The sequence below is a fragment of the Vigna angularis genome, chromosome 9 (genome assembly GCF_016808095.1).
Source record: "Vigna angularis cultivar LongXiaoDou No.4 chromosome 9, ASM1680809v1, whole genome shotgun sequence".
In the NCBI taxonomy this organism is placed as follows: domain Eukaryota; kingdom Viridiplantae; phylum Streptophyta; class Magnoliopsida; order Fabales; family Fabaceae; genus Vigna; species Vigna angularis.
This window is the reverse complement of record NC_068978.1, coordinates 31451889-31475177: the sequence shown is the minus strand read 5'-3', so window position 1 is coordinate 31475177 and position 23289 is coordinate 31451889. Positions and strand designations below refer to the sequence as shown.

The 23289-nt window shown below is 32.8% G+C and overlaps 3 protein-coding genes and 1 long non-coding RNA gene across 8 annotated transcripts; 2 read left to right on the top strand and 2 right to left on the bottom strand.

Moving 5' to 3' along the window:
- Window positions 1–2276: 2276 nt before the first annotated feature.
- Window positions 2277–7198, bottom strand: LOC108346260 (uncharacterized). Of its 3 annotated transcripts, XR_008245328.1 has the most exons (6): window positions 7020–7198; window positions 6831–6920; window positions 6447–6558; window positions 4521–4788; window positions 3423–3674; window positions 2277–2439 (listed from the first exon to the last, which is right to left on the bottom strand). XR_008245328.1 is itself a non-coding variant. In XM_017585291.2 (5 exons), the coding sequence occupies exons 3-5, from the start codon at window positions 6528–6530 to the stop codon at window positions 3526–3528; spliced, it is 501 nt and encodes a 166-aa protein (XP_017440780.1). In that variant the 5' UTR covers window positions 6531–6558; window positions 6831–6920; window positions 7020–7198; the 3' UTR covers window positions 3270–3525. The 3 variants fall into 3 exon arrangements, 2 of the variants coding, with proteins under 2 accessions (XP_017440780.1, XP_017440779.1); XM_017585291.2 differs by lacking the exon at window positions 2277–2439 and having other exon boundaries at window positions 3270–3674; XM_017585290.2 differs by lacking the exon at window positions 2277–2439 and having other exon boundaries at window positions 3270–3674; window positions 6447–6549.
- A 352-nt stretch (window positions 7199–7550) lies between these two features.
- LOC108347622 (uncharacterized) lies at window positions 7551–8448 on the top strand. The gene is made up of 2 exons (XR_001833910.2): window positions 7551–7686; window positions 7794–8448. It is a non-coding gene; the product is annotated as an uncharacterized LOC108347622 (long non-coding RNA).
- A 1296-nt stretch (window positions 8449–9744) lies between these two features.
- LOC108347621 (syntaxin-132-like) lies at window positions 9745–21429 on the bottom strand. Of its 3 annotated transcripts, none has more exons than XM_017586996.2 (15): window positions 21286–21429; window positions 16381–16848; window positions 15567–15746; window positions 14975–15088; window positions 14734–14790; window positions 14611–14659; window positions 13963–14051; window positions 13786–13859; window positions 13657–13699; window positions 13514–13574; window positions 13357–13382; window positions 13186–13263; window positions 12734–12814; window positions 12584–12649; window positions 9745–10041 (listed from the first exon to the last, which is right to left on the bottom strand). In XM_017586996.2, the coding sequence occupies exons 3-15, from the start codon at window positions 15582–15584 to the stop codon at window positions 9880–9882; spliced, it is 918 nt and encodes a 305-aa protein (XP_017442485.1). In that variant the 5' UTR covers window positions 15585–15746; window positions 16381–16848; window positions 21286–21429; the 3' UTR covers window positions 9745–9879. The 3 variants fall into 3 exon arrangements, with proteins under 3 accessions (XP_017442485.1, XP_017442484.1, XP_052724473.1); XM_017586995.2 differs by having other exon boundaries at window positions 9745–12477; window positions 21286–21428; XM_052868513.1 differs by lacking the exon at window positions 15567–15746 and having other exon boundaries at window positions 9745–12477; window positions 21286–21428.
- Window positions 19900–21060, top strand: LOC108346819 (uncharacterized mitochondrial protein AtMg00810-like). The gene has a single exon (XM_017585865.1). The coding sequence runs from the start codon at window positions 19900–19902 to the stop codon at window positions 21058–21060; it is 1161 nt and encodes a 386-aa protein (XP_017441354.1).
- Window positions 21430–23289: the final 1860 nt, after the last annotated feature.

Here is a 23289-nt window from a genome sequence, read left to right as displayed (position 1 = left end):
GATAAACTTAAAATATATTTTATTATTATTATTATTTTGAATATTATTAACCTACTTATAAATATATTATTTGGCTTCTTAAAAAACAGATATTTTTAATTTATGAAAAAGTTATGGTTTTAAACTCATTAATATTTTAGTTTTTATCATTAGGGTTTCCAAGGAAGGCATAATTATGCTAACTTTTGATCATGAGTTTAATGTGATAAAAGTATTCTTTTTGGTTAAATTTTGTTTTTTTTTTCTCTTATTTTTCAATAAAATCAACTTTTAGTTTCTTGATATTTTGCTGACCCATTTTAATTCCTTAATATATTTTTTACTAATTTTAGTCTTTTAATATTGATTTTGTCTTCCAATTTTTAATCAACCTGTTTAACCTGAAATAGATTTTGGCCAAATTTCCTTAATTAACATGAAATGAATTTTGGAGAATTCAAGGATTGAAAGTTGGAGAGCAAAGTAAATTACATGTTTTTCTTCATTTTTAAGCTAATTTTCATGAAAAAAAAAATCTTAGTGTTTCACAATTTCAAAAACTTTCTAGTACCTTAAAATCACAAGACATTGTCACATTAAACTTCAATTGAGAGATTAAAGACGATTTTAAATACAAAAATTGAAGAAATAGACTTCATAAAAAGATTATTGGAAAACTAAAACCAATGAACAAATGTTAAGAAACTAAAATTAATTTTATTAAAAAAAATAAGAATTAAAAACAAAAGGTTACCTAAAATATTAATGTGGCTGTTATGTCATATTTATAATTCACGTGATAAGTCAGATGATTTTGACAACATAATAATGCAATATCTAACTACATTAACTTAAAGTTGAGGAATCAAGACTCAAAAACATAAGTACAAAAATTCTAAAGATGAGAAATTTTAAAATAATTTCTAATTACACTCCTATAATTTTAAAATAATATTTCATAAAAGTGACTTTTTGGATTATCTGTTCTAAAAGTATTTCGGAATAATTTTTTTTAAATAATTTTTTTGGAACAAACATTTTCAAACACATTAAATGTGTTATGAAACAAGTTCTTTTTTCAGAATTAGTTTTTTTTTTCCTTGAAATGGAGAACAGTGATGACATCGTGGAATAAAAAATATATTTTAATCCTTTTCTATTAATATAGGGTGCATTTAATAATAATGGAAGTGCAGAAAGAAAAATCCTTATAAGTTGCATAGCCCATTTTTGGAACACAATGACAATGGCAATGGAAGGTTTGTCTATTCATTTCATTTTGCATGTTTTTATTAATGTGAAGATGTTGAGATAGAAAAATAAATAAATAAACAATGGATGGAAACTTCAAATAATAATATTAATAGTCTAGAAGTTCAAATAATAATAATAATAATTGTAATAGTAACAGCAAATTGTGAGGTAACACAAATTTTTTATAGTTCTACAACATTTACAACAATATCTCTTACTGGAAATACAACATAATATTTTTGTTAACAGAACTAAAATATATTAGTGTAATGTATAAACCATACCATTATAATATTTTTTAAATTAAGAAGCTAGTGTAAAAATAGAAAACAAAAGTTGAAATAATTTCATGCACTCTCAATTTTTGAGTAAAATGTTTTTCTACACTAATTCAAAACATAAAATAGAAAACCTAATATAATTTGCCCATAATAAAAGTATAAAAGTGAATCTTAAATTGAGTTTTTGGTCATTCATATTAAACTCAACTTGATTTAAGTGAAATGTTTGAAGTATATTTTAAAATGAGATGTTTTACTGATAATTGAAATCATTCAGACATTTTAAGTAATACAAAGTAGTTCAATTCAAATAACAATATAATCCAATTAAATTTATTTAAACTATTTTATAAATTAGTTCAGTTCTTTGAAATTAGTTATAAAATTTATTTTAATTTTGCAGTAGTTAAACTTATGTATTTTATCTACCCGTATGTACAATTGTGTTTCCTTTTAAAATGACCAATTTAATTTAGAAAGCTTTTTTTTTCTTTTTCTAATTTCTCTTAAATGATATTTTTTAAGTATTCTAGAAATTTGAAATTACAAATGTCACGTTATCATATTTGATAATCGGATTAGGAAAGTTTTGGTGATGTAAAAAGACCACAATATTTAATTATTGAATACATGAATATATTTGAATTCCATAAACATTACGTTACGTCTTACAATAATTATAAATCTTATATTATCCATTTAAACAATCTAAAGTTTTAAGACATTAAATACATTTCTTGTTCATTTAATTGTTTCTATGCAAAGTAATAAGAAGATTGGTGAGAGAAGGAGGAAAATTATACATAGCATTACTCATTCCCTAAAACTGTTTATTTTGAGCAACACAATTGCCATGTTCTTCCGACCAAACTACTTTAGTTCCCACATATCTTTAACCCTAAAATAGAGGTTTGGACCACCTCACCTGAAAATAAGTAAATAGGAAAAGTCAGTAGAATGCTAAAACTTCAATTGCTTGATTGGTGACAACTCCTTCCATCAAGTGTTGGAATTATCCCAACACTTTAATTTCTCCTATCTTTTCTACCACAACTTACTTTTCTGGAAACACTTTGTAAGATCACAATCCCTTTGTTCATATATTGCAATCCTTTCCAGACTGTCCAACAAAATCTTTCTTGGTGAAACATGTGTTCATTTTCTAATGCAATGATTCCACCCAATATAAAGATCTTCCTCCAAAGGGGACCACACAAAAATGGGAACGTGGAAACCACATGGTTGCCTATTGCTAGATTGTCTGAGTTGACCAAAGTCAACCGTTCAACCTCAATTTAACAAGCCCCTCCCCACTTTTCCCACAAATATCCAACTTCAGCGACAATCTTATTTGAAGCAAGATTAGAAACTAAATATAAACACCTCTTCTAACAAAAAATAAAAATAAAATAAATTAACTTTTAATTTGACATATTATGATAAAGTAACCCCAATCTGACCGATCCAATTCCTGTTAATCCCCACCCCAGGCTACCACAACTCAGTTTTGCACAAAACAGGCAATAAAATTACATGATATTAACCTGAGCACAGACATCATTCTTCTTCATTGGTTCTAAATTCATGACTTGGTTAGAAGGTTGGAGAAGTGGTTGAGTTTAATGCCATTAGATGATACCGACCCCACATGTGGCTAGGGACAATGCAAGGTCCACATAACAGTTTAATAATCAGGTCCATGTTTGGTATAGGTTATATTTTAAAGCGTAAAAAAAAAATTGTGTCTAAAGAGAGTTTGTTAAAATAAACACTATTGTTTCGTCAAATAAGTCAAGGCAGACACGCAACAATAGTTCCATTTCTAGGATTGAGTGTAGTACTCATAGTATATAAACTTGGGGAAAAAATGTACACAATTGCAGTAACAGACTAGATAAGTAACCTAACCTAAATGCCTCAAGAAAGATTCTCCCACAAAACACTGACATTTTCGACCCATTTGACAATGCCACGACAAGCTTTTTCTCACTATATAGCAGCTCAAAGCATCTTACTTTCCCTTGTCATTTAAGGTTACAAGCGACTTGAGCACTCCAGGGCTTATCTTGTCTGCAAGAACACCTGACTCTGATAGAAAGTAAGCTTTTTCCTTCATAATGCTCTGTAGTTTCTTTGACTCAAAGTCAAGCTTCGCTTGATCTGTAAATAATTACATGGTCAGTAGAAAAATATACCAATTAGTTTTTCGATAAAAGGACTTCACTCATAGCTGTAGTTCAAAGTTTAGACAATCACAATAGTAAAGATCAATAAAAGAACATGAATGGAGGTAGTCAGTCTCAACACAACCTCTAAACTATAATGTTGGTGTACATGTCATGTCATTTGCTTATATAAGTAAAGATTACGTATTACACAATAAAAAGTAAATTAATAAAAAAAATAATCAGAAAGTCCTATGTCATCAGTTCAGATATAGTTCTAGACAAAAAATAATTCTTTTAAGTGGCATTGGCATTTGAAAACCGAAACAGCGCAGTAGACAAAAGCCTCATTTAGGTAAAATTACATTCTTTTCATTGTTGTAGTGATTGCAATTACAAGTTGCCTACCACAATCAACTTGAACCAGTAACTAGTATGACAGGCCCTTTAAATATCTTAAAAATATTTACGAACAAGAAAAGGGAAACAGTAAAAAACGCCAGTGAGACATGATTGCAATGCCTCTGTACCCCGTTTTTCAAACTAACACATCAAACCCATCTTCTCATTTCATCCACTGTAATACAAAATACATATGATTTGGGGGAAAGATTAATCTCACACGTATTGGATAGATGAGAACTTAGGGGCTATGGCCAAACATTACTACTGTAGAATGCCCTGGCCCCTCCTCTCAGAATACAGAAGTAATGAGCAATAGGCAAGCAAGCATTACGCTCAAGCACAAGATAAAAGATAACCAACGTGGGTGAACATTTAGGGAAATTTTCTTTTTTTCTTAGTATTTTTCCAATGGTTAGAGAATAGGGTGGCCAAACACCTGTTTCCAATATAGTATGAGCTGCATGAAACGGAATTCTGGCAAACAGATCTGTTCCTGGAAACATCATCCATGTCGGCTCAGAAGAGTTATGGTTGCCGCAGGTGTTGCAAACCTCCTGAACCAAAGGTCTTGAGCTGGTCCCAGCAACTCCCCTCATCATTGATTCAAAAGGAGATGGAACACTGCTCATTGTTGTCCGAGCCCGTTTCCTTAATGCAGTAAGTGCTTCTCTATTCCCATTTCTCAATCTATCATTCTCAACCAGCTGTATTTTTCCAAAAGGGACAATTGCATAGCACATTTGATAGAAAAGCTATTAAAAAGAAGCTTTTATAGCCATAGTAAACAAAAAAAAAATCCCTATTGGCACTATGGTATTAAAGTGATTTCTGTTAAGGACGTAACATAGTCATAAGGAAATAACATTGGGATCAAGTAATTAGTTACTTTGTGAATCCAAACTAACCGACATAACTCATTTGGCACTTTAGTGGGTTGTTTGTAGCTTTTGGTGTGCGCATTGAGTTCTGTTTTAACTTATAGTTATTAGTCCTAGTCCTAGATAGCAGCAGAGGGTAAGATAGTGGATTGTAGATTGGACAGTATACCAATGATACTAGGGAAAAAAGAAATGTAACACCAAAGACATCTAATCTAAGAACAATTTACAGCAGATAACGCCAAGGTCTCATAATTTAGGAGACTTAGTTGCCCAACTACTTTGGTAGATGGGTCAAGGCTATATATAGTTTTTGTCATTTAGGGTTGTGCTTAGCTAAAAGCTTTTTTCGAAAAACAAAACTACCATACCATAGTTTTTCAAAAGCTACGCTTCTAACTTATAGAGAGGCACTGGAATTTTTTTTACACAATGTTTTCCTTAAAAAACTTTTCTAAATATCTTCAAAACTCTAAGCAATTCAGCCTTTTCCCACTTGGTGGGTTTTGAGAGATAGGTAGATAGATGGATCAAACTTTGCTATGTTTTACAGTAAATCATGTTGATATAGACAAATGATTGACCTTTACATCTTCTTATAGTTTTGCCTATAGTTTTTTCTTTTTTCCGTACTTCTAGCGATTAGTTTTTATGTCTTCATCATGGTTAAAAGTTATAACCATTTTAATCATGATCAATAGTTTTATACATCACACTTATTGATGAAAGTTATACACCTTTTTAAAAGTAGATCGTGATTAACAAATGTTTTAATCATGTGCAACTTGGAAGAAATACACCATTTTAAAGTTATATATGGTTAAGTTGCACATGATTAAAAACATCAAGGTGGTATGTTATTCACGTGTTAATCACTTGACAGAGTTTGTCAAATTTTAACAGAAAAATTATCATAAGAAGTTTCTGCATTTTGAGAACCTTGAGAATCTAAACATGCCTTTTGAAGTCTAGAGACAAAGTTGTACAAGACACAGACCTCAAGCTGCTAGTTTGTAGTTTTCCACGATTAATATGCTACAGAACTATTTCATCTTGAGGATATATCATTGAAATCTGAGGAACAGTGTACCAGACTCTTTTTATATCTATTCATTTATGAAACGAGCAGGATGTTTTCACCATAAAATTTGTGTAAAAACCTTGGAAGAAGACAAGGAAAGTAAAAGAAGAATACATTAGATGAGAGTAAAGTGTCTCAAATAAGTCCTTATCATGTTCCCAAGAGAAAATTTGAATAAAGCAATAGATTCTGACATACATATTTCATACAAACCAAGGAAAAAGTCACACCAGAAAAAAAAAATATGAACTATACCATCTACTTTCTCACTAAGACCAAATTTTGGTCCTCAATGTAGCAATAGAAGCTAGATTTTGCTCCTTTTTAATGAATTTTATTACTTTCTTTGTTTTTAAGTCTTTGTAAAAACATTAATTAACTTCAATTCATAAATTTGAACTACCTGTTGTCGGGCTAAAAGATGATGCTCAGCTTCCACTTCCAGTTCCGTTAATTTATTTTGGAACTGTTTCATGTTCTCATCCATATTTGAAGAAAAGAAACTCCTGCAAGATCTAAAGAAAACATTATCTAGAGAAATTTGTGTAAAATATCATCAAAACAACAATCATTCAGTTGAATCAAATGAATAAATAAAGCTATTTGTTAAAGCAAAGAAAGGCAACACCACACCTCACAGAAAGAAAAAAAAATTGCACCCTTTAGACACAAATAGTATAATCAAGTTTCTTCAACATATTCAACTCAGAAGCAAAACACATAAATCAATGACAAGGCTGAACTAAACGTTTTACGACATTCGCATAAACGCATTAGAAATTCTTACCGGGTACAGAGGCGATTGGAGCTCGACCAATTTGGGACAAAGCAACCTTGGATTTTTAAAATTAGGGATTTTCGAACATAAGGATGCAACCTACAAAGGACAATTTCAAATTGAATGCAATTGGGGAACAACAACCTTCTTTAATATAAACACATTCTTCGGAACTGAAATAGGGTTCGATGCACGTACTTCTACAGAGCGACAATTCTCTCACCGGAGTTCACTCGCCGACGTCAACCGAACTTCGTCTTCTTCGACTGAACTCCGATTTCAGATTAGGTGACGAGGTTACAGTCCGAGGAAGGTTCAGTGAGATGATGCAAAGGGCGAGAAAAAACAAGATTTCGGTGCTAATTTCAAGATTAATAATTTATTTCTTAAATATCATTTTACTATATAAATAAATTTAGAAACGAAATTAAAATTCTTTATTCTTAAAAAAAAGATACAATTCTTTTTAAATGCTCCAACTTAAATGTTATGAAATTTTTTTTATTAATTATTGAGTTAAAAAAACTTTAAATACATTTTGAATATAGTTATGTTAATTTTATTTTTTAAAATATAAGAACGAAATTATATCAAAATTTGATATAAAAACAAATTTTAATTTTGTGTAAAAACTTAAAATAATTTATTTCTTAATTTATCCCTAATAATCTTTTTTTCTATTATATATATCATTAAATTATTAAAATAAAAATTATAAAATAAAGTGAATATAGAACGAAATTTGATATGAACTATCGCTTTCTCTCAATTTCAGTCACAAAGAGAAGGAAGGGCGATTCGCCATCGAGCATCTCGCAACCTAATTTTCAACCAAACATGAAACCCATGTTTTTCAATTTTCAAGGTATACGCAGCTTTATTTTATTTGTTATTTTTTTCTAGATTTAATGTTTCGTATTCAATGTCTGTCTTCCAATGGATTCTGCAATCTTAACTTTACCTCTGTTTTAGTAACCCTGAAATCGAACTAGATCTAATTCATATGCTGTTCAAGAGAGCTCCTTTTATCCATCAGAGAGATGTTGGAACAGGAAAGGTCGGTTGAGAACCCTAAATCGTGGAATATGGGTTTAGCTTTTGCAAATTTGTTAAATATCGATTGGTAAGTACCGAAGGTTTGTTTGAACACTTGTTTTTGTTAGGAAACTTAGTATGAAATTTTCAGCCCTGTACAAGGATTTTTTCTTAGTTTAATAGATGAGTTTTATATTATCAACTAATTGGAAATCATTGTTGGTTATAATTTTTAAGTTATTATTATTATGAAAATAGATAGACTTATTATACATGACGTTTCGAATTCCTCTACACATACATTACTTTTTTAAACTTAATGTTCAACGTTTTTTTTGTCAAAATCACATTTCTCTTTTGCAAACGGGAATTTCAAGGCTGTGCTTTCATAAATCTTAACATGTCAGATGTCTGAGTTTGTTCAGGCTATATTAGATTGCTCTCGCTGTGCTGGATTGCAGGTATTTTCTGCTTCTTCAGATGACGAACATTGAGTTTATATTGCCCCTTGTCTGTTATTTATAGAAATTGTGGATCTTTATGATTTCAATGAGTGAATTCAAATATTGGATATTGGCTGGTTGATGTTTGACACATGGTTGTTTGTTGCGTGCTATCTTTCATTCCCTTAACAATCAAAAGGAGTATCTGCTTAACATGGTTTTATGGTATTGGTTGTTAGATGGTACTCACACTGCTGTCATTAAATATCGTTGTTCATGTCACTTCATGTGTTGGATGCCTACTAAATATCACGTTAGCAAATAAGCTGTTTACTGTGAAAAATCTAACCTTGGAAGTCATAATGACCCCAAGATAATATGAACTTAAAAGAATTAGGATTTCCTTTACCTAGAAATCCAGATTGATTTGAGTGATAAAAGGTTTTCAAATGGCTATACAGAATATAATTTTCTGCTTACATGTCTCACCATATTATCAAGGAAATAAATGAAGTTCCAAAAATTTGAATATATATGCTCCTAGGCAACTTGGCTAATTGAAAACAAATGTAGTTCTTTCTGTTAAGAAATTTTAATTGAATGATGAAACTTGATAAAAAAAATCAAGTGAAATATCTTGCCATATAGCTGGAGGCAGCATTCAAAGGATAAAAATAGACAGTTGCATTTGGTACCATTTGGTGAGTGATGTGTAATACTAGCTTGGAGTTTTCCAGTTTTCCCGTATACCTTTTTTGTGTAGTCTTTAGCTATATGAAAATATCAAACTCAAGTGTAGTCCATAGCTCCATTGCCTATCTAGTGTCGAGCCGAATGGATACTGAAGTTTTATTCTCTAACCCTCTATGCTATAAAATGCAATAGCTACATGGTTATGTATATAAAAGAAAAGTAACTAACAGTCAGAAGAAGGCAGGTTCAATTTCAAGACATTGAACAATTCTGGCTTTAGAAGTCATAATAAGAACATATACTTGCCTTGTTTTGGTTACTCTTCAACTACTTTTGAAGTGCATCATCAACCACTGCTATTTACACAATCAAATGACTAATTTAACAATTATAACTATTCAAGCTTACCCCATATGTGTTTGCATACTCAACTTTTGAATGCATTACCCATGCTAATTCTCCTGAAATCAAATCAATCATTTGTTTACACAGGAAGAAGAGTAGTACTAGTCATTTACACCTCTCACACATCACCTTACATACATATAATATAGCGACTAAAGTACCTATTTAACCAACAATCAGCTAACTTCAGCATTGGTAGTTAAATATGGGTAGATTTAACTAAGTTTAATAGCTGGCTAATCAGAGTTATGTATTGGGAAATGTTTGAGTTGAGCTCTATTTACGAAAGAGTAATGGATAAAAGCTCTTGCTCATGATTCAGAGTTAAAGAAAAATAGTTGACAATGTAGAAGTACTACAATCGAAGTAACTACTATAACAGTTGAGGGTTTTCATTTTCATTCGAAGAAAATTAAATGTGAATATCTACATTTAAGTTCTTTATATCTAAGCAATAAAATTACTTTCCTCTCTTCTTCTAGTTACTTCTTCCATGGTTCCAAAACAGCGAGTACGATGATGAGGGCAATGACCAAGAGCAATATAATGGAAATCATCATGCATTTTCTTGACTTCTTTTGCAAACTTTTTGCAGTTTGGAGAGCATCGTTACCCAGTCTCACATGATCAGTTGCGTTTGTCACCTGTTCATTACAAAATGGCATTTTTAAAAGACATGATTAGATCTATAATTCAAGTTATTTTGTTTCTTTGTATAGTATGATTTTTAAACTTCTCGTGCTTACATGGCACAATCTATATATCTAAAACTAAAACTATAAATATTATTGAACAACAATACCTACAATATCCTGTAAGTTTTGTCCTAAAAGGAATAAAAAGAAACAAATGGAAAGTGTAAGTCATTATAATAATTATTATTTTATGAAAAATTAAAATTTTTTCATAAAATATTTTTCACAGTTGAAAGCAATTTAAAATCCCTGAGACCATTCAATCCCACCTAGTGGGTGAAAATTTTCTATTCCTCGATCCACTCCTCAGCCTAACGCACCCAAATACATTACTGAAGTGTCTCTTTTATTTTCATTCTACTACTTTTACCATTTCTCTTTACCTAAATATCTTCAACTAAATAGGTTTTTTTATTTTTGTTTCAAATTATTACAAAAAATTGTTTTATTCTTTATAAAAGTTATCTAAAATATCTTCTCTAACAAATTATATCTGAAGTCTCATGTCATGAAATTTCACAGTGGATTATAATATAATCTTTAATGTTAGTTGAAATTTTTTATAATAATTTAGAAAAGAAAAATATATTTAACCATTTTTTATATATTTTAACTCACCTTTTTGTTCTTCTACTCTAAAAGGCATAAACATGTTATGTAGGAAAATACCGTATTTCATTCTCACCCTCTCAATTTTTGGTATTCAAAGGCATGAGGAGGAAAAAAATTAGTAAAATAATCATGTAATCACTTACTCAAATTATTAACTTAGTAATTAAAAGTAATTCTGCAGATGATCAAGCAAGAGTTCAAGAGCTAACTAAGAATTCTTACAGATGCATTTTCTTTTGAAATTCAAATAAAATTCATATTGAAATGCATTACAATTAAAATAGTGATACATCAATTTAAATCAGTACCCAAATGAAAAGGAACAAAGATGATTTATCTTTAGGAAATTAAAAAAAAAAAGTGATATAAGAGAGACAAATTAGATTAAATAATAAAAAAAGAAGGAATAAAGGAAAGATAAAGAAATATGTCTAACTATAATAATTGTTAGTAAATAAAAATAATAAAATTTCAATAATGTCTACGTTTTAATTAGTTTCAAGGCATAATCAATGTGGTCAAGATCATGAAATAAATTAAAACTAGGTTAGGTAAGAAATTAAATAAAAATAAAAATTAAATAAATAATTAAAACAGTGATACATCAATTTAAATCAGTACCCAAATGAAAAGGAACAAAGATGACTTTATAAGAGACAAATTAGATTAAATAAAAAAAATGAAGGAATCAAGGAAAGATAAAGAAATCATGAAGAGGTAAAGAAATTTAAATAAAGACGAAGAAAAATCCTGGCAGATTTTTCCTAAGAACAATAAAAATAGTTGTTCAGAGGAATAATGTAATTCATAAGTGCATGATAGAATAAAATATCATTGAAATTGAATACGAAAAGAGCTCATAAAGTAGCCAGCTAGCTTTTCAAATTTATAGATATAGAGGATAATGTATATCGATATGCACGTAAGTGCCTATAATAATAATAATATTTCTAACAAAAATCATTATTATTATTATTATTATTATATGAAGAAAAAGAAGATAATGAAGATACATAACAACCAACAAAGAAATGGAGTAAGAAATAAGATGGTAGTGTGAATTGAAGAAGCAAATATATCAGAAAGTGAGCCTTTATTTTTGAAATACCTATTGAAGCTACACTGACATTATGTGTAGAGCATAAAATCAGCAGAAATATTTCCACAGGATTTCACCAATTTATGTGCACCTTGTCTCACGTTTATACAAAGGTTATTACGTACGCTAATAAAATTGTTAAACCAGCTGACAAAAATGAGAACTAGGAAGCACTGATGAGTGTTCTCTATGGATGTGTTTTCTTTCCAAGAAGAATATCAATGCAAGATTACAACTAGACAGTGACAGAGAAACAGCTTTATAGAATAATAATAAAAGGAAACAAAAGACCATGATCATGATAAACCTTTGGGGCTACAAAGAATATGAATTTATATCATGAGACACCACAATGAATGTATCCAGAAATCAGTCACACCACACAAAACAAACATAACATCTGGATCATACAATATAAAAGAGGGCTAAAAATTCTGCTCTAAGATGTTCTTTTGACACAAATGCATATGTTATGGACAAAAGGGTACAAGGCCACACACTCAAGTGCACTAGCTACTCTTCCAAGGTTTGAGAACACCCACAACTATGATAGCTACTATTATCAACAGTATAATGATGGCAATGCACATCCATTTTCGTGAGTTCTTCTGCAGTTTCTTAGCATTTTGAAGTGCAGTTGTCCCTCTCTGGACATGATCGACTGCGTTGTTGACCTGAACAAGCCTCTCATTAACGAAAATCAAGCTAAATATGCCCTGTATTCCACATACACATGCATGCAAACACCAGATTAAGGGTGAGAGCGCAGAGTGAACAAACCTGACTTTCAATGTTATCCAGAATTTCTCCTTGAGCGTCAACTAACACTGCCATGTCAAGGTAAATCTGAGAAATGGTAAAATAGAATTAGACATGCTATTGTTACAACTAGAATAAATATTTAAGACTGAGATCTTCGTGTAGGCAAACCTGGTGTAAATCAAGAAGTTTTTTCTCAATCTCTTTCACAGCATCATGCCTCTCCTGAATTTCCTCTACTGTGTTTACTACCTGAAAAATCCAGGTTTTCATATGTTTTAGTTCTCCACACAAGTGAAGAAAAATCATAACTACTATAATTTCAGATGTGTTACCAAAATAAAACAATTGAAATGATTGACTACGCCCCTGAAAAAAAAATTATACACTTTGGCCATGAGATAGAATGTGAAAACTCGCTTTACTGCATAAAGTTGATGTAAACAGAAAGATAATGAAGAAAATGTATCGATCATGAATTAATTTTTGACTAAGCCGTTTTCTTAAGGTATTAACTAAACCCACTTTTTCCAAGAAAAGAGAAAGACAGAAAAGATAACATAATGTGTTGAACTTTTCAAAAGGAAAAGACAAATTCCAGTAAAAATTCACAAACCAGGTACCTGTCCTCTGCCTGCTTCTAGAATTGCTCTCTGGAAGATTTGCTCACTGTTTCCAGTTTCTATCAGGTGATCAATTGTCTATCATAGTCAATGATGGCCAATTACAACAAAATTTATATGCAGTGAATATCTCATCTCATCTCAAATCACAAGTTCATGAGTTAAGCTCACCTCATCATCTGGCCTAGTTCCAGTAACTGTAAATCAAATCAAGTAATCAGAGTGTCACAAAGTTAAGATGATTAAACACTTTCTAACATATAAGTTTAAAATAATAAATAAAGAAATTGTACTGCCATAGTGTACCACAGGGATGAAATGTTCAAACCTGTTATAACTCTTCTCTCCACAACCTCACGATATTCATCTTGTATTCTCTGTCTAAGAGTCTGAAGCACAACACATTGATGAGAAGACAGACATGAAGTTGGAAAACAGCTTCTGGTGTTAGGTGTTAAAAACTAAATATACCTGGAACTCTGTCATGAGATCCTTGAACTTTTTAGTCAAGGAACTGTGGTTTCAAGGAGAAGTAAATAATTTAGTTTTCCGGGTCCCTTTTATCAAGTACAATAATAAAGATGTGTACAACCAACTTACTTTGTCATATTCATCCTTGCTCTGTCTATACCTGTTCCCTTCTCACAGCCGGGCTTTTGTCTATTGGATAGATTCTGAAAAAAACAAGTCCTGAACAAATAATTTTCATACTTGTCTGAAAATTTTACAATAAATTGACACCTAATAATAACAATTTTAAGCCAAATAGCTCAATACATCTTTGTTTATAGCCTCTATCTTTGTTTTGACACCATGAGCAATCTTTCCAACTTCATCAATATCTTTCTCCATCCTCTTCTTGATACCTAAAATTAATGTTATAGGTTTATTAGTCTTATAAACACTACCTAAAGTAATGCTATAGGTTTATTGTTCGCGTGCATTGTAAGGAACAAAAGCAGTCTATCAAAAAAAAAAATTTGAAGCATAAATATTGATGTAACTTGCCATCGTTGCTAGAAAGGCAATTTACCATGTGTCTCTCTGGCTATAGCAGCCTGACAAACCCAAGTTAATACAATTTCAGCTCCAATACCAGAAAATCTTACTAGGAAATTCAAAATTGGATGGTTCAATTAAAGCATAACATTGCATCCTAACACACGTTTAATGGCACATGCTTTAGTAATAGATTTGATTCATTGTTGTAAAGAGTATCAAATTTTACTCACATTTAATGTTAGTAAAATGCAGTATAATAAAAAAAATGTCATTTCTCAAGCCATGACACACTCAACCTAATACATTGTCAGCACCTATACCATAAATATTATAACTGAACTAAAAAAATGGATGATGTCAATTAAAAAACAAAACATTGCACTTGGTGTAACCAAAAAAATAAAATTGCATTGTAACAAAAACCTTTCATGGCAGATGCTTTTGTAACAGCTTTCGATTCCTCATTAGCTTCCTGGAAAAAGTACTCTTAGTTTATAAATGAGATCTTGCTGCTGGAAAGTAACAAACTATGAAGACAATGGATACCTTTAGCTTTTGAAGCAGCACCGCCAGCTTATCGATCTGTTTATCAACCTCATGGATCTAATATCAAAACAAAGAATATCAGTACATGTCGGATATTAACTGTATTATTGAACAAACCACATGAAGAAAAAGTTGACTATGGAAACAGCATAATAAAAAACCCTACAACATCTCAGTTCATAAATTTGCATCTTAAATAGTCAAATGCTTTAAAATTTTGAAAAGTTTGCACATTGTGTACCTGCTTATTAAAAGCTTCCATTCCCATATCAGAGTTGCTTCTCGGAGCATGTCCCATTTCAATGTCACTTTCTCTAGAAGGCTGGCCATTACCAGCCTCACCAACAAATGAATCCTGCAAGAAAGAATGTCAAATAACAATGATAATAGTAAAAGGAAAAACAAACTATTCATAGACTTTGATCTTACAACACAACAACATTGTACTAAACATAACCCATGTAGTAACAAAACAAAACAAAAACACCAGAAATCTAATTGGGGATTAACCATGATCTGTGTTAAAGCAATACACCGCCTTTAGGAAATTTTCCACTACCCATATAGTGATTCAGCTATGAACTGAATTTTACTGCTTAGAATATCAGAACACGTTGATTCCTATTCGCATTCCCACTAGAATCCAAGTCAAAAATTTGGGCACCTCTTAATGTCATTTTTTCTTAAAATAAAATAAAACAGAGTACGAATCTGACACTGAGATGGCAGAAAATTAAAACAGAAAAGCAATAAGTTTAGCAACAGAACTGCAAGACCCAGTGATCAAAATCGAATTTTGGAATCGAAAGTGGGAATTGTGGATATCAGCTTACAGTGAGAAGATCGTTCATCGTGAATTATCAAATCAAACTGAGAGAGAAGAAAAGAATGTCCAAAGCAGATAGTGAAACGGCAACAATTGTCGTGTTTTGGCCGGCAAAACGACAGCGAAGCAATGTAGGGCAACCAACGAACTCTCTCACAATGCTTTTTGCAAGACTTCAATAGGGATTCTGAAAATTTGTTAAATCGAAGAGGACAAAAAAATTTGAATCAAGATTGTTATGGCAATGATTAAAAATTTCAATTATAATTCTTCTTAAATAATTTAACTTAAAGGAGTTTTCAGACAAACTATTTATCTTATTTATAGATTTTAAATATCTCTTCGTAATCGGTGAAAAATATTCATCCTTATTGATTTTAGACAATAATTTTATATGGAAAGGGTTTTATTTTCGTTATGTAATGGATATACATTCATTAGGTGAAAGAAACTTAATTTTTTTGTTTCAAAACAAATTCTAAAAAAAATTTATCCCGTGAGTTACGAATATGTTTTTCTATTTACTTTTATAAAAGAATTACATAATTCGTTCACAAATATTATTTTATTTTGGACACTAACTTATATGAAGAAAAAATATTATTATTAAGTATTGTTGGTTAAATAGATTATTGTTTTAAATACAGTAACCGAACTGTTAGGTTAGTTGTTCTTTTCTGTTATTTTCCCCTTCCCTTCTGAACTCTATAAATAGAGTTTCCCCCCTCAACGTTTACTCTGTAAGAACATACATATTCTTTCAAGCAATAACATCAGAGATTCTTCCTTCAAAAGAGCCAACAGGGTTCTGTTTCACTAACCTGTGATTGTGCCTTTCTCCTTCTCGTTTTTGGTCTTCTCTTCCGTCGTCTCCGGTGAAGGGAATTGCTTGCTCCGACGATTGGTTTCCCTGAAGCCCTAGAATCTTCTTTTCGTTCACGAGACGCGTCCAGCCACTCACCATATTGCGAGGCATCTATGCAGGAGTATTTTTGCGTTTTGGGTTAAAGGCCTTTGGGCCTGTCTTTTATCAGTCTGGCCCATTCTCTTTATGGTATCAAGAGCACAAATCATACCCATCTCACTTCCGCTGTCCAGTTTTCATTTTCTGATGATTCTTGCATAGTTTCTTGCATTATTTCTTGTTCCCTTCCACCATGGATACCACAGACCAACCTGCCAGCCCTTTCTACTTACACCCAGGAGAGAATCCAGGATTAACCCTCATCTCTCAAGTTCTGGGTGAGAATAATTACTCCTCTTGGAGCAGAAGCATGAGAAGAGCACTCCTATCCAAAAACAAGATCAAATTTATTGATGGGTCTATCAAGAAACCCAAGAAAAATGAAGCTTTGTTTGATGCATGGGAAAGATGCAACATGATGGTACTCTCATGGATTATAAAAACGCTTTCTCCAGAAATTGCAGAAAGCGTAATATACGTTGAAGAAGCTAAAGAATTGTGGGAAGAACTAAAGGAGAGATTTTCTAAAGGTGATTATTTTAAAATCTCTTATCTTCTCCAAGACATTCACTCAATCAAACAAGGGGAAAGAACTGTTAGTCAATTCTTTACTGACTTAAAAATCCTCTGGGAAGAATTGGAATATCTTAGACCCATACCAAACTGTACCTGTAAAATACCTTGCAGCTGTGAACTCTCATAAACTTCTCTAAAATACAGAGAAGTAGAACACGTTATATGTTTTTTGAAGGGGTTAAATGACACTTACAATACTGTCAGGACCCAGATTTTGTTGATGGAACCTCTACCAAACATCAATCGTGTTTTCTCCCTCATTATGCAACAAGAGAGACAAGAAAGTTCTGAATCTGGCACTGCAAGCCATAATCACTCTACTGAAAGAGTCATAGCCAATGTTGCTAACAAGAACAGCGGTTGGAAACCAGACCAGACCTGGAAAAATCAAGGTCGTGGTGTTGGGTCACATAGTCTAGGAAGAGGCAGAGGAAAGAATCCTAATTATGGAAAACAGTGCTCTTACTGCAACAAGATGAATCACATTGTAGATGAGTGCTACTCCAAGCATGGTTTTCCACCTTGGTACAAAAAGAATGACAACAATCCAGAGAAGAGAAGTGGCTGGAATTCTACTAATGTCTGCCAAAGCAATTCTGGACCAGACAGTACTCACCAGGGAGACACCAGCACTACTTTCAACAAACTCACCCCAGACCAGATTGAAAAACTCCTAAAAATGATTGAGAAAGCTGACGAACCTACACATAAGATCAATCAGATGCAGAGGAATGACAAGGAGGACAAATCAGGTACTCTCTCTTGGATTATTGACATTGGGGCCACTGATCATGTGACCCATGAGAAAAGGAATTTTGTTACCTTCTACAAGATTAAACTCATTACTGTTAAATTGCCTAATAATTCTGTCATTACTGCCAAATATGCAGGAACTGTTCAATTTTCTAAAAATTTTGTCATTTTTAATGTGCTTTATATCCCTGATTTTTCTTTCAACTTAATCTCTGTTCAAGGTCTTATAAAAGACTTGAATTGTAGTCTAATTTTTTCTTCTGAGGTTTGCCAGATAAGGGAGAATTCTACATTGAAGATGATTGGGTGTGCTAACTCTTACAAGGGTCTCTACTACTTACAAACCTTTCCAAATTCTGATCAGGACCTTGTCCCAAAATCTGTCCTTTCTTTCAAACATGTTGATGTAAATCTATGGCACTATAGACTAGGCCATCCTGGACACCAGGCTGTCAAACAGATTTGTGAACATTTTCCCTATGTCAAAATGAATACTGATACTGTCTGTGATGTTTGTCACTATGCTAAACAACATAAATTGCCTTTCCCTATGAGCAATTCTCTATCTACTGAATGTTTTGAGATGATTCACTGTGATATATGGGGCCCTTATTCTATTTCCTCTGTTCATGGACATAAATACTTTCTTACTATTGTTGATGATTATAGCCGACATACATGGATTTTTTTGATGAACAATAAGGGCCAAACTAGAAACTTATTACAGAATTTTATTGTTAAGATTAAGAATCAGTTTGGTAAAACTATTAAAACTGTTAGAACTGATAATGGACCTGAGTTCAACTGTGCCAACTTCTATGACTTGCATGGTATTAGTCATCAAACTAGTTGTGTTGAGACCCCTGAGCAGAATTCGGTTGTTGAACGTAAGCACCAACACATTTTAAATGTCACCCGTAGCCTTATGTTCCAATCAAATATACCTCATGCTTATTGGTCCTATGCTGTTAGCCATGCTGTCTACCTAATAAACAGATTGCATACTCCCATTCTTAACAACAGAACCCCCCATGATCGTATCTACGATGTTCCCCCCACTTATTTAGATTTAGAAACTTTTGGATGCCTCTGTTTTGCTTCCACCCTTGCAGCTGGCAGGAGCAAACTTGACCCAAGAGCAAGGAAAGGAATTTTCCTTGGATACAAAAGTGGAGTCAAGGGTTATATTGTCCTTGACATCAACACTAGAGAGTTGTTTATAAGTAGGAATGTTATTTTTTATGAAGATACTTTTCCTTGGAAGAATCAGCAGAACAACACAGGAGTGGATGTTGAAAAAGCTGACAGAATTACCTTCCTCAATGATTCCTTAGGCAATTCTGCCTCAAATAATGATGACAGGAATGATTCCTTAGGCAATTCTGCCTCTAATAATGATGAACAGTTTGCAGAAGCAGAAATCCATCATGACACTGTCGAAGAGAATAGCATTCATAATGAGATTGACAACAATGAAGGGGATCACGGATACAGGAGATCTGACAGGATGAGAAAGCCTCCAAGATATCTAGATGACTACATCCACCAGGTTAATCAATCCTTGACTGTGAAAAATAAATTTACAACCCCTTATCCCATTTCTGATCTGTTATGTTGTGATTCTCTGACAGAAAAGCATTCAAGATATATCATGGCTATCACTGCTAACAGTGAGCCCCACTCTTACAATGAGGCCAAAAATGTGAGTGAATGGGCAGAGGCCATGCATCAGGAAATAAAAGCCTTGCAGGATAACAATACGTGGTTTCTAACACAACTTCCTCAAGGGAAAACTGCCATTGGGTGCAGATGGGTATACAAGATTAAATACAGGGCTGATGGCACCATAGAAAGGTACAAGGCTCGCCTAGTTGCTAAGGGTTACACCCAGTAAGAAGGAATAGATTACTTAGACACCTTCTCTCCCGTTGCCAAGTTAACTACCGTTAGATTACTAATTGCGCTGGCAGCTTCTAAAAACTGGTTTTTACATCAACTGGATGTGAACAATGCCTTCCTGCATGGAGACTTAAATGAGGAAGTCTACATGGAGCCACCTCCCGGTCTTAATATTCAACATAAAGGCCAAGTCTGCAAACTCACTAAGTCCTTATATGGCCTAAAGCAAGCCAGTAGACAATGGTTTGAAAAGTTGTCCACTTTTCTTACCTCTGTTAGCTATATACAGTCCAAAAGTGATCATTCTCTTTTTATCAAAGGAACACCTATTGGTTTCACAGCCCTACTTGTTTATGTTGATGACATCATATTAGCAGGGAATTCTATGACAGAGATCAATCACATAAAAAGCCTTTTGCATAACAGGTTCCAAGTAAAGGATCTAGGAGAACTCAAATATTTCCTAGGATTGGAGGTGGCAAGGTCCCAAAAAGGAATTCATTTGTCCCAAAGAAAATATACCTTAGACATACTTGAGGAGACGGGAATGCAGAATTGCAAGCCCTGTTCAACCCCCTTTATGAGTGACACGAGCATCCTATACAAGACTGACAACTATTTGAAAGATCCAACCCCATACCGAAGATTAATAGGGAAGTTGCTCTATCTCACTAACACTAGACCTGATTTGTGTTTCTCTATTAATTTATTGAGTCAATTTATGCAATCTCCAACTGACTACCATTATCGGGCTATTCAACATGTCCTTAGGTACATTAAATCTAAACCCTCAGAAGGACTATTATTCCCAGCTGACTCTCCCATACAGCTAAAGGCTTTCAGTGATTCAGACTGGGCCACCTGCCCCAACAGTAGGAGGTCCACTACAGGTTTTTGCGTCTTCCTTGGGTCATCTCTCATCTCTTGGAAATCAAAAAAACAGAGCACTGTTTCCAGATCCTCCACTGAGGCTGAATATCGTGCTTTGGCAGCCACTACTTGTGAGCTACAATGGATACACTATCTCTTAGAAGACTTACAGATTAAGGAAGCTGGGATCCCAGCCCTATATTGTGACAACAAATCTGCCCGACATATAGCTCATAATCAGAGCTTTCACGAAAGAACCAAGCATATAGAGCTTGACTGCCATGTTGTTCGTGAAAAGGTAGAAGCTAATCTTCTACATCTTCTCCCCATTCGCTCAGATGAACAACTAGCGGACATATTTACCAAGTTTCCTCACCGTGTTCGGTTCAAGTCTATTGTTCCCAAGCTTGGACTGGCAACTATACACCATCCAGCTTGAGGGGAGGCTATTAAGTATTGTTGGTTAAATAGATTAATGTTTTAAATACAGTAACCGAACTGTTAGGTTAGTTGTTCTTTTCTGTTATTTTCCCCTTCCCTTCTGAACTCTATAAATAGAGTTTTCCCCCTCAACGTTTACTCTGTAAGAACATACATATTCTTTCAAGCAATAACATCAGAGATTCTTCCTTCAAAAGAGCCAACAGGGTTCTGTTTCACTAACCTGTGATTGTGCCTTTCTCCTTCTCGTTTTTGGTCTTCTCTTCCGTCGTCTCCGGTGAAGGGAATTGCTTGCTCCGACGACTGGTTTCCCTGAAGCCCTAGAATCTTCTTTTCGTTCACGAGACGCGTCCAGCCACTCACCATATTGCGAGGCATCTATGCATGAGTATTTTTGCGTTTTGGGTTAAAGGCCTTTGGGCCTGTCTTTTATCAGTCTGGCCCATTCTCTTTAATTATTTTTATTTAATTAAATATATATATGAAGAAAATTTAATTCATTTACAAATATTTTTCTTTATATTTTTCACACTTGATTATATTTATATACTATAATTAACTATGTTTATTATTTATAATTCTATTACTATTTATTATCACGTTGATATCATATTTATAAAGTAAATATTATTCTAATATCATATTTATAAAGTAAATATTATTCTAGTAGAAATATAGATTTATTGTATATGTTGATCATATAAATACAATTAGAAATATTCATTTGATAAAGAATCATTCTTATTTTATTCTAAAATATTTTAATTCCCTTATTAATTAAGCATTGGAGAGTCTTTTATAGGTGGATCTTCATCGGTAGGATCTCGTCACATGTCTACAAGTCCATGCTCAAGATTTGGATAAGAATGTTGACACTTACCGTGGGACTTTGGTAAAACAATTCCCAGTCTCATACTCCCATGGTCATCATGCACAATCACCCAATGACGACCATATAATATCAAATGTATATGCTAATACAACAATGCAACAAATAGATACAGGAAATATGATACTGATTAAGGCCTTGCACACCCAAACTAACCTTCAGGAGTCTTGATTGGCCTAAAGAATGAAGAACCATCTCCTCAACCACCAGAACGGGAAGATTCCTAAAGGTCCTAAAAGCATTGTCCTCCTTCTTTACGATGGCCACAACACTGGAAATGTAAATGTCATCATCCCAATGTCCCTCGTAGGTAAAATGTGCTTGTACTTTTTATATTCTCGACGATGTAGGTAGAGAGAATCAAGACTTGGAGTCCTGGAAGATGCTCTTATCAAGCCCAACGAAAGCTCGGGCCCAGTTTGAGAGGAGCATGAAAGCATAAGCTAAAAAAAGAGTTGAACAACAGTTTGAGAAGAAAAAAGAAAAAATAGCAACCTTGATGCTCTGAATAGCTGCCTAAAAGGAAACGGGATGTCCAACAACGCATGATGAACTTGAAAGAGAAAAACGAGCGACCTCAACGTTCTGAATTGTTACTAAACATGCCACCATACACGACAAAAAAAGGAACAAATTCACAACTTCAAAAGACACCGAGAATGCATAGGAGCTCCGATGAAGACGTCATTGATGGTATGGTGGTCGCCTGGTTAAGACGATCAAAATCTTCAAAACTAAAACTCTAGTAGTGGTAGCAATAAATTTAACAAGAGATAGCGTCGTCACCAATAACGAAAGGTGTAGTGACAGAATACAAACCTCACTTTACAAGCTGATTTTGTGGGGTTGAGTTAAATTTAAAGTCCACTTCTTAACCATTATATATATATTTTCTCTATTTTCACATCCACTCAAAGAGTTGCATCCTTTACCGCATTGAATATGTAAATATATATTGAGTTTGATATACACTTTCTTTACTATTAATATGACATTTTTTCTTTATAGACACAACTTAAAAATTTAATTCAAAAGCTTACATTGATATTGAAATCGAAAATATTATTCTCTCTCTAAGTCAAAGATGAGAGTAAGAGATAAAGAAAATATTAAAAATGAAAATATTATAGAAGTAATAATTGTAAAATTTGGTATAAATAGAAGTATTAATTTACATTTCCTCACAAAGAAAATACAGCAATGAAGAGAAAAGGAGGTATAATCTGAGAATAAAAAAATACTATAAAAGTAGAAATTTGAATTCTCTACGTACTCCTGGTAAGAGAATGAGACACTTATCATCTTATCTATTTTATTTAATTTATAATTGTTAAGTGA